This window comes from Odontomachus brunneus, unplaced genomic scaffold (genome assembly GCF_010583005.1).
Source record: "Odontomachus brunneus isolate Ranch 3 - 2012 unplaced genomic scaffold, Obru_v1 Obru_scaffold_097, whole genome shotgun sequence".
Classification (NCBI taxonomy): Eukaryota; Metazoa; Arthropoda; class Insecta; order Hymenoptera; family Formicidae; genus Odontomachus; species Odontomachus brunneus.
Window position 1 is genome coordinate 784,890 of NW_022639547.1, and position 14,228 is coordinate 799,117.

Below are 14,228 nucleotides of genomic sequence, written 5' to 3' on the forward strand. Positions count from 1 at the left end.
TTCTTACTACCCCACAAAAACGTACGTCGAATTCATGTCGAATCCACGTAGAGTTCACGTGGAATCCACGAAATCACGTGGATTTCACGTGGGTGTAACGTGCATGTTTTTGTGGGGTACTTACATCCAATGTAGACGTCCCTTAAGCGAAATAAATTATTTCCATTTCGTCTTACTCCTACTCCTTACTCCATCTATTGTCGATCGGGCCTTAAGGTAAATGCACCTATCTCCGGACGTTGTTATTATTTTTATATTTGAATATGAATATTTCAACTTTCAACGTACAATACATACATATTGTGTGTAGTATACATACATTTAATATTTATATTTAGTGTACGTTGAAAGATGAAATATTCAGAGAAATATTCAAAATAATAAGAATGTCCGGAATTAGATACATGTCCGGGCATTGGTACATTTACCTAAAGGGTCTGCAATGCAGTCGCGGTTACGTTTCAAAACCGTAACGCCGTGTCGATCGCCGTGTCGGTTTTCTTCAATTCATTTCTTGAATTATTCATTTGTTGGTGAAATTTTTCACGCGAAGAAAGTGGGTTACACGACATTTTCCCGAAAACTAGATGGGAAAATGGTGGTACCAACAAAAACCCCTAGGCAACAATTTTAATTTCTACGGATTAGTGATACTGTTGAAGTAACAAGTCCATGAATTTTGCGGAGTCGTTTTGACATATGCGTGTGTATGTGTATCAAATAACAAACTGTCACTAATCCGCAGAAATTAAAATTGTGTTGCCTAAGGGTTTTTGTTGGTACCAACATTTTTCCATCTAGTTTTCGGGAAAATGTCGTGTAACCAGAAAGTGGACACGTGATTCGCAGACTAGGGTTGTATAATTGTGTAGTTTATGTAACGTGAACTGCAGATATTGAGTAAAATTTTCCTCAAAAAGAACGTTCTGGAATGCGACCTCACGAATTTAAAACGTAACTGTACAATCATATCCCAGATAGCATAGAGAATTTTTAAAAAATTCAAAAAAATTTAGTTGTACGTCACTAATTCCGAGTTAATTTGCAGATGCAAAAGGAATTCTTCAAAGTTCAATTCAATGAAAAGAATTCTTTTTGCATCTAAAAATGAGCTCAGAATTGGTAACATACGACCGAATTCTTTTTGAATTCTCTGTGTTATCTGGGATATTACACGTGCATGAGGAAATCAACTAATTACAATATATTCACAGTACAAGGACGTTTTTTATATGAGACATACGATTGGTCAATTTCATTGTATATATGCACTATGCAACTATGTAAGTTTGTCTGAATAGATTTTTAAAGCTCATCCGCGGAACGAGCTTGATGTAAGAAGAAGTTGGAATAAGAAATAAAAATAATTTATTTTGCTTGCACTACATCCCTGTACTCAAACTTCCTTAACTCAATGGCCGCGTTCAACAAAGGAAACTGCTTTGTAAAATTCATGGATCTGATTGATGTACACTTAGGAGTTGTTTACAATGTGTCTATTTCCTTTGTGTAAGCTCGTGAAAAGTTTTACTGAACTCAGTTTTTCATTTTTCACGACTTCACGCGAAAAAAATAGATACATAATCGATTTGCAGACTTCAAAACACAACTACGACTGCATTGTAAACGATCCCTTAGTTTTAACCCGGCCTGAACAATTCCTTTTCGACACATCTCAGAACGTAGTCGATGGTCCAATGAGAGAACTCAACTTCGGGGAATTAATTGGAAACGAGTTCTCTCATTGAACCTTCGACTACGCCGCTCTGAAATGCATCGAAACGAAAAAAGCGTTCAAACCGTACTGAAACAGAATCTATGCTCTTAACCTGAGAGCACATGGCAATCAGATTCAAGAATCTCGCATCAGTTGCAGAGCAGCTTTCTACGCTGAACATGGTCAATTTCAGGCGGTGTTTTTTGAGTGGAAATTTAAATGCCGGGAGCTCTCGAGCTGATCGCCGCGCGATGGAATTAAAGCACCGACCGAGCAAAGTCGAATGTCCGAGCAATTTGTGACGGCATCGAGAATGAAAGAGCCTGTGGCCAAATTTCCCCCCACTCGCGCGCCACGTCCACTTATTCGGTGATTGTTTTGCCGGGAATCGTAGAGACGCGTGCTTGACGCTGAGATTGACATTTCCAATGGGTCTGACTGTCGCGAAGGTTCCTAGAAAACAGGTGTCTATGCTAATGAATGTCGGATAATAATTAAATCGCCGCGCAATTTTCCCTTCTGGCGATCGATCTCGCACAATGTTATTTTGCAGGTGATCTCAAAATACCTCAAGTCGCACCGCACGTCGCGCACGAGAGAGATAAGAGAGAGAGAGAGAGAGAGAGAGAGAGAGAGAGAGAGAGAGAGAGAGAAAGAGAGACGCGCGAGAAGCGATTCCCGATCGTCGCTAATAATAATGCACGAGAAAAGTGTTTTCGCGCGACCGACTTATCGTGCAAAACAATGACCGGATGCGTCGCGCGGAAAATGAAAAAATAATAAAAGAGCTGAGCGGTCGGTTGGGGAAACATCCTGTCGCAGAGCCGACGATCGTCACGAGTCTGCGAGCTCCACTTGGCGCTTAGCCCTCGACTTCGACTTCCACGCAGTTTTACGTTGAATCGCGAAGTTTCTCCGATCCGACGGCTACCGGCATCACCGATGTGATAGTGCTGTTTATTAATGATCGCCGTTTGGCTTCAATTTGACGAGTTCAGCGTCAATTAGATGCAATGACAAGAGCGAGAAGCGCGCGTCGGAAAAATACAAGAGGGAGAGAGAGAGAGAGAGAAAGAGAGAGAGAGAGAGAGAAGAAGAAAGATAAATTGAGGTAGGAGAGGAGGAGAGAGAGGGAGAGAAAAAGAAGGGGAGGGAGAGAGAAGAGACGTGCGAAAGAGGATTCTTAATATCCAGGCGTTTACACACAACAAACTCTGAAAATAACAAACCAATACCCCGTTCCAAGAATAATCAAGGCCGCGTGCTCTCTCGCACTCTTGAAAATGATCCCCCCGTTTATTGCGGCGCGCCACTATTTTCGCGCTCGTTGTCGCGCTAATCGCGAAAATTGCGCGCGATGAAAACCGCGTGAGGAACTCGACGCATGCTGGCATCCGATGCGCCACCTCTTCGTGCCGAACAGCGCGTGTAATCCGACTGTTTTGATGGAGCCAGCATACATTCCGCGGATAATAAAAACGGCTGCGAGTTTACGATACTTTCGGGATGTATGTGCCAGGAATGGTGAGTCGCAATTTTTATTACACAAAAGGAATTTTATGGCGGAAATCACTATGGAACTTTGCAGCCGAGGAATAGATCGACATTCTGCAGCGTGCTGTTAAAAAATGCTATATATTGAAATGTAGCGCCAAAAAATCTGCCGTGTTTCTAGCAAAATATAGTGAAGTCGAAAAGAATTTGTGTGAAAAACACAATAAAATTTTAAAAAATCTATCCTTTTATTTCATACATGCCACTTATATTTCAGGAAATATGCTGTTAAAAAATTTGCTACGTTTCCAGCGAGATATAGTTCAGAAAGAGAAATTTGTGTACAAATAACATAACAGAATTGATAAGAATTTACCTTTTCGTTTCATACAAGACTTTCCCTTCACTTTACGCGCTACTTTTATTTTAGGAACTGAGATATACTATTGAAAATCTATTTGAGGGAACAAGTCGAGAAGAATTTGTATGAAAAGAACTGTGATATTCTCTCCGTGTATTATTGTCTTTTCACTCTACTGTGGCGCCGTTCGCGATTAAAATAAATCGGACAGACGGTCGCGGACGAATCGAGACTGATTCAGGGAGTCTAAAAATTGTCGGGAACGTATCACACCAAAGGTGCACTTGTGTCCTTCGTGTTTGATCTAACATTCAATTGCGCCGTTAAATTTCACTCTCACCAATTTTCCTCCTAAATTCGTAGTACCTCGCGAATAGGAGCGAACACTCCGACTCATCTCATGCTCGCGGGCAATCTCGCGTGGCTTCCTAGGTAGATGCACGTTCGCGATACATACCGATATTCGTGCAATCAATTAGCAGATCGCAGCGGAAATGAATTGAATGGAATTCGCGAGGAAGTTCCTGATTGGGTGGTTTGCACACGTAAAGTCGTATATAGGTCGTGCAATGCCTCGAAGACAAAATGTGTGTTACTAATTAGCGTTAATATGAGAAATAGAGAGAGCGAGAGCGAGAGAGAGAGAGAGAGAGATTATACGCTCTGAAAAATTCCTTCAAGCGGAAGAAAGAGAAAAATATCATAATATTCAAAATATAAAATCGAAATAAAAAAAGAAAACCAGCAAATTCAAGACAGTGAAATACATTACATGTGTATGTAGATTATCTTTATCTATCCATAGATATCTTTACCTATGCAAATCGATTTGTCTATCTGTTTGCATAATAATCTTTTGGCTACAATAATGTCAAGTAACTTTGCTTTAAGGCCACCAAAGCGACTCATATTACGTAGCAAGTGAGTGATATTACTCTAAAGGAACGTTTGCAAATCTCCGTACGGCATATGAGGATAACAAGCAAATTCCTCCACAGCTCGAATGTGTCTCTCTACGGTGTCTCACCTCTGAATGCGTGGGCATTTAATAGTAATGCTGGCGATCTATTCTTAATAACGAAATGATAAACAAATTACGTAATGCTTACAGCGTTGGTGACTTTACGCCAGTGAAGCCTAAGTAAGGAGAAGCAAGTTCGAAATGAGGAGTGATACACATGTGCATCCTATGGGAGTAATTCAAATATAAATCTAACGCAATTATTAGGTGAGCGCGTTACAACCGTGAGCTAAGCTCTCCAGCAATATTCGTTACTGCACTGCAGTAGTTCAGATGAGGGAGCACTAATGCTGCAATTCTAAGCAGAATCTTAAGTCTCGTAACTTGTTCTTGTAAAATTCGTCAGAACTTATGAGTACATTTACAAGTCTATGCAATATCACATGTCATCACTTGTAAATATCGTAAATTACATGAAATCGTAGATATTTATGAGCAATTGCACGACTATGATATTGCATAGACTTGTAAATACTCATAAGTTCTGAAATAAATTTTACGAGAACAAGTTTACGAGACTTACGATTCCGCTTAGAATTGCAGCATAAGGATGGAACGAGCGGACAAGGGAGAAAGAGAGAAAAAGAGAAAGGAAGAGAGAGAGAGAAAGAAAGAGTGGGAGGAAAACGTAAAAATATTTCGGTAAAAGCAGGTTCTCGCGAGAGACGATAAATCTAGCAGACAAAATTCACAATGTATCTTATACGCGGCCGGCGACTTTAATTGGCCGAATAATTTCAAATGGAACACACGAGCCTTTCGCGGTTCATAATTCTCCGGGCAAGTTGCGGTACTTCGCGCTCGAGTACGATATTTCCGAAGCTTATGCGTTCCGCGAACTCGATCCGAGGAAACACGACGCGCGTTCATTAACGCCCACAGGTATGCGCAATTAATTTAGCGAATGGAGTTAACTTGAAAATTTATAACGAGGCGCGCGGGCGCGATATGTTCGGAGGGAAATAGAATTCAAACGATTGAACATTCCGTAAGTAAAAGTCTCGGCGCGATAAGGTTTTCCCTCAATTTTCCAGTAAGCCGGAAACGAGATTTCTGTTCGCCGCCGCGTCCCCTCCCCGCGATAAACGCATTCTCATTTCCGCCGTCCCTGCTAAAAACGGTCTCTCGTCGCGATCTTCGACCTCAAACTTTTATATTCCGAGCCTATATATTGCGAGCATCGCGCAAGCATATACTCGATTTAAATGAAAAAAAAAAATACTCGGTTTAAACGAAAAGAATTTTAATTTAAGTAAATATGTGATGGTACCCATCCTCTAATAAATATTTTTTAATTTTTAGATGTTTCTTTTCTCAGTATATATCCGCTAATCTATCACAAGTTCGTCGCAAATCCGTTAAATTTATTCAAAATATATTTTTAATCTAGTAAGTTTAATATTTCAATCGAGAATATCAAGTCGAAACAAAACTACGGTTTGCTCACTACACAGAGTCGAATCAACTTTTTTTGCAACAAAGTTACATAATACTTTTGTAAGGAGATTCTCCTTTCGAGTAGATAATAATGAGTTGTTCTAAAATTTGTGACCATTTTAAAGCTGTTGCTAAAAAAAGATTCTTTGTTGGGGATGACTGTTATTTACAAAGTATAATAAAAGGAATAAAAAACTCTGAGATTAAAAATCAAGAATCATAAAGGGCCAATAAGAGCAAAACACAAAATGTTAGTGTGTAAAGAAAATTGAAATGATTTATTCAATAAAAATCATTAATTTTTTTATATACTAACACCTAGTTTTTTTTAATATTTTTTATATTACTAACACCTTTTTTATATTACTAACACCTTGTGTTTGGCTCTTAGCACTATATCATTCTTGATTATTTAAAAAAGAAGAAAGTAAACTGAGTAATCAGCTTAGCAATAGAATAATATTTTTCTATATGACCGAACATATATATAAAAAAGACTCAAGCAATTGCGAGGAACTGCAATAATATTATGGTTAAAGACTTAATTTAAATTTATATAAATTTTATATGAATTTACATGTGTGTGTGTGTGTATGAATTTATATATAAATTTAAATTCTTTTTTAATCTAAATTTGAAATAAAGAAAGCTCATTATATATGACCCAAAGAAAAATTTAATTTTCACAATATAAAATGAAAAAAATTTCATCGCAATTTCTTCGCGTATTCATTACTCACCATATAAGATGCAGGATGAATAAAAAGGCGCCGGGCACGACGAGGTCGTCGCTGCCGACGCTCCAGCGTCGTCCAAACACCACGATACCAGGCATCTCTCGTCACGCCGTGATCGTCGTCTCCCTCGTCGTCGTCGTCCCGGTCGTCGCCGACGTCGTCGTCGTCACCGTCGTCCTCTTCCATCCAATTGGGCGAGCGGCTCGCGAACGTTGACGGAGGGTCTACTTCACACGCGAATCACCGCGCGAGTCCGACTCGGACGCAGCCGGTGGTCGCGGTAAGCAATCGACGGCAGCCGACGACGCCGACGCCGGCGTCGCGCGGCGCGTCCAACGCACTGACAACGACGATCACTCGTCTTCCTCTTCCTCTCGTCGTCCCGTCGGCCGCACTCGTCGTCCATCCTACGGGTAAGCTCGCGACGCACCAACGGGCAGCGGCGCGACGCCGCATCGCGCCGCGATCGCGACCTCTCGTCAAGGGCTATCACCGATTCTCACTTGGACAATGAGGTATCACTGTCGGATATCGACGATTCTCGACCCGTGGGAGCTATGTGGAGCTTTCCCCGAGCGTCCACGACTTCTCTGCACGGCGCAAGATCCTCCCGAGGTCCTCGGCTCCTCAAGGTCTCCTCTTTCTGTCGAAAATCGATCTCTCTGTACACAAAGACAAACTTGATACCCACTTAAAACTGATATCTATAATATATTCGAATCAACAATCATTGTTCCATGTGTAGGGTGCTTCAACACTTGAGCTTAATCTACAATGTGCTCTTTGCTTCCAGTTTCTTGTTGCCTGTATTTTTCTGACTTGAGGCTTCAGCCTGATCTACAATATGCTCTTTGCTTCCTGCTTCTTTCTCTTTATCTCTTTCTGACTCAAACCTTAAGCTTTAAGTCAGAAAAAAACAGAAGACAAGAAACAGGATGCAAAGAGCATATTGTACATTAAGCTTTAAGCCTGATCTATAATATGCTCTTTGCGTTCTGTCTCTTGTCTTTTATCTTTTTCTGGCTTCTTTTTAAAGCTTAAGGTTTGAGTCAGAAAGAGATAAAGAGAAAGAAACAGGAAGAAAATAACACATTGTAGATCAAGTTTTAAAGTTTGAGAGCCAACGCCCAAGCACATCCGTAACATGTTACGTTACGTTAAGTACTGACAATACAATGGCCTGTACGTAAACTTAAACTTAAGTCAACGCACAAAGAAATCCGTAAACTTAACATGTTACGGGTGTTCTAGTGCGAAGGCTCTCAGAAAGAGATCAAGGGAAAGAAACAGGAAACACCAAGAAAACATGGTAGATCAAGCTTTACGAAGCAAAAGTTACTTCCACACAAATGTTAATATTTCATATTCCGTATATAAGCAACGATATATAATTCCGTTGGGAAAATGTTGAAGTTTTGAGTCTCAACAATGTTATATAGTATTACAATGAGACATCTTTTTACCCGACACACTTGAAAACATCATATTCTCAATCCGACATTTCGAATCGAGGATATGATTTTTCTTCACCATCCATTTTCATGAGAGTCATTTTTGAATGATAAGGATACATTTATCCTTGTTGAATCACATGTAAAATCTATTGGTACGAGTAATTCATCTTCGTTCAACCCTATGTATGTATTATGAGATTCACGTGTCAAAGATCAAAGCATCTTCAAAACAAGAATGTTCTTTCTTGCGTAAAATAGATCGAGCGTGGATAAATGATTTGTTTACCGTGTCCGCGTGCGGTTTCACGAAAGCGCTATTAATTATTGCCACGAGGAAGCGTGTTTGGTCGCGACACACCGTGCTCGTCGACGAACTCGTTAGCAAACGACGTTCGATCGCGTCGACCAAGGGGCGGAGGGCTATTCGAGAAAGAACTGCGAAACGACCAAGTAAATTGCTCCGACTTCGTCGCGAAAGCAACGCGAGGGGGAAAGAGAGACAAAGAGAGAGAGAGAGAGAGAGAGAGAGAGAGAGAGAGAGAGAGAGAGAGAGATTCTTCGTGGAAAAGAAGACGAGAAGTTCGCGTTTAAAGAGTTAAGTATCTCTGAATAGCGCGGGAAGAACTTGCGCCGGATAATAGAGTGTCTCGTAAATCACGTCACGAAAAGCACGGACGGTCGAGATTCCCGCCGCTGTCACGATCGACTTTTATGAACCGTGCTCTTTTCGGCCGCAGTGGAATACAGCGACGGTCGGCACGCGCACGTACGAGAGGAACGCGCCGCATTTCCCCCGTGCGATCATCATTTCTTACGACGTAGAACACGACGACGTGCAACGCGCCGGCAGCATCATCCTTCGATTTACGGCGGCGTTTGCCCGACCAGCCGGCTGTTCCTCTTCGCTGAAATCGCACGATCGAGCACGTGTTTTCGATCCCGACGGCGGAAATGCCGCGCGCGGAACGGCGAAGCGAGCCACGCGTCATTTCCGCGAAATAATTCGAGATCCGGCCGGGCGCGACGCGAATAACGCACGCAGTGAACGACGAACGCTCCGAGGAACGGGAAAATTGAAATTACTCAGCCGCCGGCACGTTCTCCCGTTCGCGGAAAACGCGAATGCGCGCCGCATAATCGCGACGTCTTTCCGAGACGTGGAAGAGCGAGACGGGACGGTCGAAACAACACAATCGCACACACCCTTCCGATTCAATCGGCGTTATGTGCTGCATGGAATTTCGGCGTGTCCAACCGTGAAAATGCACGATGTGAAAGCAGCGACTCAGTGAACACGTCCTCCAAGGCAACTTGCAATTGCACGATGTAAAACGCAACGCCACAAATAACGCCACGATATAAGGTATTTTTGCTCTTGCGAAAAACGCCCGAACAATATTACTTGTCGCTATACACGTGGAGGAAAGATCATAGTTTCCTTTTCTCTTGATATGTAAATTTTTCTCGACTTTTCTTCTCATGTTTCTAACAGCAAAGGAGTATAGCAAGGTCTATCTTGCCTAGGAACATGGCAAATTTTGCTGGAAACACAGCAAATTTCAGTTCTAAAAATATAACTAGCGCACGAAAGGATAATTGTTTGCTGCAAAATGCCAAAATCTATTTCTGTTGTAAGAATTCAAAATTTTATAGTCGAGAAATGAAATCGGCATTCCCCACAGAGCAATTGGCTATCCTTTCATCTCGCATACGTGCTGTTTATATTTTAGGAAATATGTGTGAAATTATTAAAAAATTTGCTATGTCCCTTTGTAAGGTAGACCTTATTGGCAGTCTATTCCTGCACCACTAAAAACCTAGTAAAATTGAAAAGGATTTATGTAAGAATTTATATGAGAAAAAGTGCTACAATCTTCCCATGTTTAAATGTTCATACTTTATCCGTATTTAAAGATCAAAGAATAAGAATGTTGCTCAGAGTCGGGTACAGGCCACTGGCGCTTTTATCAGATAAAGGCCTGAAAACGTCGTTCAGAAAACGCGATTGGCAAAAGGATGGTTTTCACCATGGACGTAGTATACATGGACCCCGCATACGGCCAGAAAAATGAAGCCAATATGTAGAAAGAGACCATAGACATAATATATATAGACTCCGCATACAGTCAGAAAAGAGAATCCAATATATACAGCCCCTCTGTTCTCTGTCTCTTTCTGCACAAAGTGCAATAAGATTTAAATAAGACTTTTACAGTCTAGTCGGGGTGCTGTTGCGCTCTATAATATTATGGAAACGAGAAATGGATGCACGCGCAACAAAAAAGTGACAAAATAGGAAGAAAACTATAGCCCCTCTATTGCTCTTTTTCTAGATGTTGGCTTCACTTTATCAGACGACAGAAAATAGGGCATTCGTCCATGTATACTATGTCCATAGTTTTCACATTGATTTAAAGAGAGAGAAGGAAAGAGAGAGACAGTGTTTATCAGTAAAAGTGCAAGATTTCAACTTTGTCGAGGTCACTAATACCGTTTAGAATAATTACGCCCCGAGCTTCGGTCACGACACGAGTTCTCCGACCCGAAGACACCCACGCGGATGATCGCGAAGCTGGGATCGAATTTAACTCGGACGTGCTGCCGACGGAACGAGGAAGAAGGGGGCACACCTCCACCTCTTCGTCTCGCTCTACGTCGGCGACACTAATCTTCGCCGACCCGCGGCGTGCGCGAATAATCGATATCCCCTAATCAAATTATCGTACGTCCACGAACGGTCGAGGAGGTTCGCGTGAATTCACGGACCGGCGGTTGCCGTGAATTTATCTCCGTTCGCGGTCGTTCCGCTCGCCGTCGCCTGCTGTTGTCGCGTCTGTTGTCGATTAACGCGTAAACAGTTTTTGGATACTACATTCAGAGGTACTACACAACGCGCGCATCACGAAGCTAGCGAAGAGTGTATGGGCAAAAAATGTAAACAACACACTGAGCCTCGAACACAAAGGCAACTGAGAATTCTCGAGAGCGCGCAAGACTGCCATTTTGAAACGCCGTTACACGATTGACAGATTGAAGAAAGCCGGCGTTCGAATTTCGCGAATTGCCTTCGGACGTGTGCCATCTGCCCGCATCTCTCTCTCTCTCTCTCTCTCTCTCTCTCCTTCTCTCTCATCAGTTGAAAGCTATAATTATGCTCCAACTGACGCACAAACCGGCGTGTACATTGCCTCGATATTCGGCGTGACTGCGATTCTCAAGTGCATGCTTTACGTGCAATTGTGTGCGAAAATTATAACACGACAACAGTGATGCGTAAAGTTGATCGGTCTTTAGGGCGCGCTGTGTCACGCGTATTGCGTTCTCCGCGCCTCTCCAGACTGTATTTACCCTGTATTCACGGCGAGGTTGTGATCTCAAGATCCTCCTATATCTCACGCGATCGACGGTGACTGGGACAGGAGGTTTTTCGGATCAGCACGCAGCAGAGCGCTCGGCACGCAACAGACAGACGCCGTCGGCGACGCCGGGCGTCCATTCGCCGGCCCGGCGTGCGTTCCCTCGCGAGCACGCTCTCCGCACGTTCCGCTCGTCCCGTCGAAGAGGCCTCGTCGTTTTGCCCTCGACGTCCTTGGTCGCACGACGGGCGCGCGACGACGCGTTTCCTTTTCTCCCTCTTCCGCTCTCTTCTTTCTCTCGTTTCCGTGAGGCAGCCTATTGAGCTGTCGAGACGGCGGGCACCGCTACCGGCTCCAGGATCGCCTCGGCAGGATCGTCCCCCGCGTCATCGCGCACACGGCACGTCCTTCTCGTCGTTCTCGAGGGGGAGAGGAGCGAAGCAGCACCACGTGCCGTATCACGACTCGTCTGCGCCACCACGAGAACACATCCTCGCACGAGACCGCGAGACGAGCGCGAAACGAGTCGGCGAGACGCGAGCCACCCCGAGAGCGACTACTGACCGAGCCGCGCCGGCCTCGAGGTGGCACCGCCGAGAAGCGACCCCAACTCTTCCCCGAAGCCGCGCGACGCCGCGCGCCTGCGCCGCGCCGCACAGTGCGACCGAATGAAATTTCACGCTTCAAAAGAGACCGCAGTTCCGACATTTTAACCAATTTCGATGCCTTTTCTCTTCTTTAAGCTAACTTCGTCGAACTTTGAAAGCTAACAACCTTGTCGAGCCAGATCTCTGTCTTTCGCTTCCCTTCTCCTAAATCAGACATAAAGAAGTTGGATTTAAAAGTTGTTTCAAACAATTCCGATATAAATGCGGAAGTGTGTTCGCGAGTTGTTACAAAAATTGATTGCATAGTGATAATAATTTAATCTTATCTAAGTTGGTAGATTTTATTTGCTAAAATTAGGTACTGTCTCAATTCACCTCGTTTGTTAAGTTTAAAGTAAGATTTAATCCACGTCAAGAGTCTGTATGATTTTTTTTCAAACCCGTAATCAGGAGATTTCAATATCACAATATTCCTTTGTGCCTGATGTTAGATTAAATGAGATATGAAATGAGTCATCTGTATATACTGTTGATTGAATTGATTGAAACAAATTTTTAAATCTGACTTCTTTGTATGATTTTGAAGAAGGAGATGAAAACTGATCCGATAAAGTTTTTCTTGAAACGTGAAATTATATTTGACACCATTGTGCGACGTATCTACGCTACGCTCCGTCCGTCCCTTCTTTTTTTGCTCCTTCGCTTCATTGTTGCTTTGTCATGCTTTCCTTTTCGTCACTGTCAGGCCCCTCACGTGTGCTTCCTACCGAATCTGCATTATTTTGCCTGCTCTTGCGGCAGCTGCGACCCCTCGTCACCTCTAGCGCGCGCATGTTTGCATAGAAAAATAATTAGTGTCCGTTTGAAACTAAATACACTAAAATTAACAATTATTCTTTCGTGTATAAGCGACAACATACAATTTTATCATTCTACTTGAATATTATAACAGTCTCACGAGAAGTACAATATATGTATGATGATATTTTGATGATAATGGTATCTTTATAGTTAAGACTTCCGCGGTGTGGTGAAATGTTTGATCTGACTTCCGGATTGGTGTCGCATCCTTCATAGATTTTTTTGTGATGACGTTTCGTGGACATTCCAGCTCACTTGTTCGGAAGACCACTGCTTCAGCACCTGAGAAGTCTCAGGTCGTTCCTCCGGCAACTAACCCGGAAACCAGACCAAGTATAACGACATCTTCTTCCAACATTTGAAAACACATTTTCAATCCACTACTTTGCATTTTCCCTTTATGAAGATTATTTCTGAACAATGAGAATATATGTTTTCTTTGTTGAATCATATGAAATGTATCGAGAGACTCACTCTCGTTTATCTTCGCCTAACGGTATGCAACCTCATTTTAAGATTTCGATAATATGTCGAAAATAAAGATATTCTCAAAACAAGAATGTTCTTTTTATCTGTATAAATATAATTATTTGTATGTATTCTTCTTTCGCGTTCTACAATAAAAAGCAACGCATCGTCGAGCAGAGAAAAAGAAAAGAAGAGAATATAAACGTAGCTAAAATGAGATTGTACGATAATCAGACGCGACCGTAACGGAAAATGTAGGCGCGGGTAATTTGGTCACTTCCGTTTCAGCATTTCCCCATTATCTTATCTGTCGTGTGTGTGTGTATCTTACCTAAGGAAGGCACATCTGTTCTATCTCGACGACGATCTCTTTAAGTCGTATTTACTGTGTGTGTTGCGTGTACATGCGCGTGTCTGGCCGCGCGTGCTGATATATGCATTAGTTCGTCGATGAATAATCAAGCGGATACTACCGAGTCACTGAGCACACCCAAAACAATTATATGCCTGCGCTCACACACACATACATACGTACACACTCATAGAGTGAGTTCTTGCAAAGCGATTTTTACAGAAAGTATATATATACGTAATTTATATTTATTTATTATACTTCATTTATGTATCAAAAATAGTGTTAATTATGTAATCAGGAGCTCTCTCTCTTTCTCTCTCTCTCTCTCTCTCTCTCTCTCTCTCTCTCTCTCTCTCTCT

At 42.5% G+C, this 14,228-nt stretch overlaps 2 protein-coding genes across 5 annotated transcripts in view; both read right to left on the reverse strand.

Annotated features, from left to right (window-relative positions):
- LOC116848699 (sn1-specific diacylglycerol lipase alpha) overlaps positions 1-11,715 on the reverse strand; it is a 72,189-nt gene extending 60,474 nt beyond the window's left edge. For 3 of the 4 annotated variants that reach the window (XM_032825032.1, XM_032825028.1, XM_032825033.1), the window contains exons 1-2: positions 11,570-11,715; positions 6,771-7,410 (exon numbers count right to left, since the gene is read on the reverse strand). In XM_032825032.1, the coding sequence (XP_032680923.1) occupies positions 6,771-6,865 (95 nt within the window). In that variant the 5' untranslated portion in view covers positions 6,866-7,410; positions 11,570-11,715. Of the gene's footprint in view, positions 1-6,770; positions 7,430-11,569 lie in introns of all 4 variants that reach the window. The other variant, XM_032825029.1, reaches the window with a different exon arrangement.
- A 39-nt stretch (positions 11,716-11,754) lies between these two features.
- LOC116848702 (probable GDP-L-fucose synthase) overlaps positions 11,755-14,228 on the reverse strand; it is a 6,438-nt gene continuing 3,964 nt past the window's right edge. Inside the window, exon 9 of the transcript XR_004379002.1 lies at positions 11,755-13,005. The gene's annotated coding sequence lies outside the window, so the exon portion shown is untranslated. The remainder of the gene's footprint in view (positions 13,006-14,228) is intronic.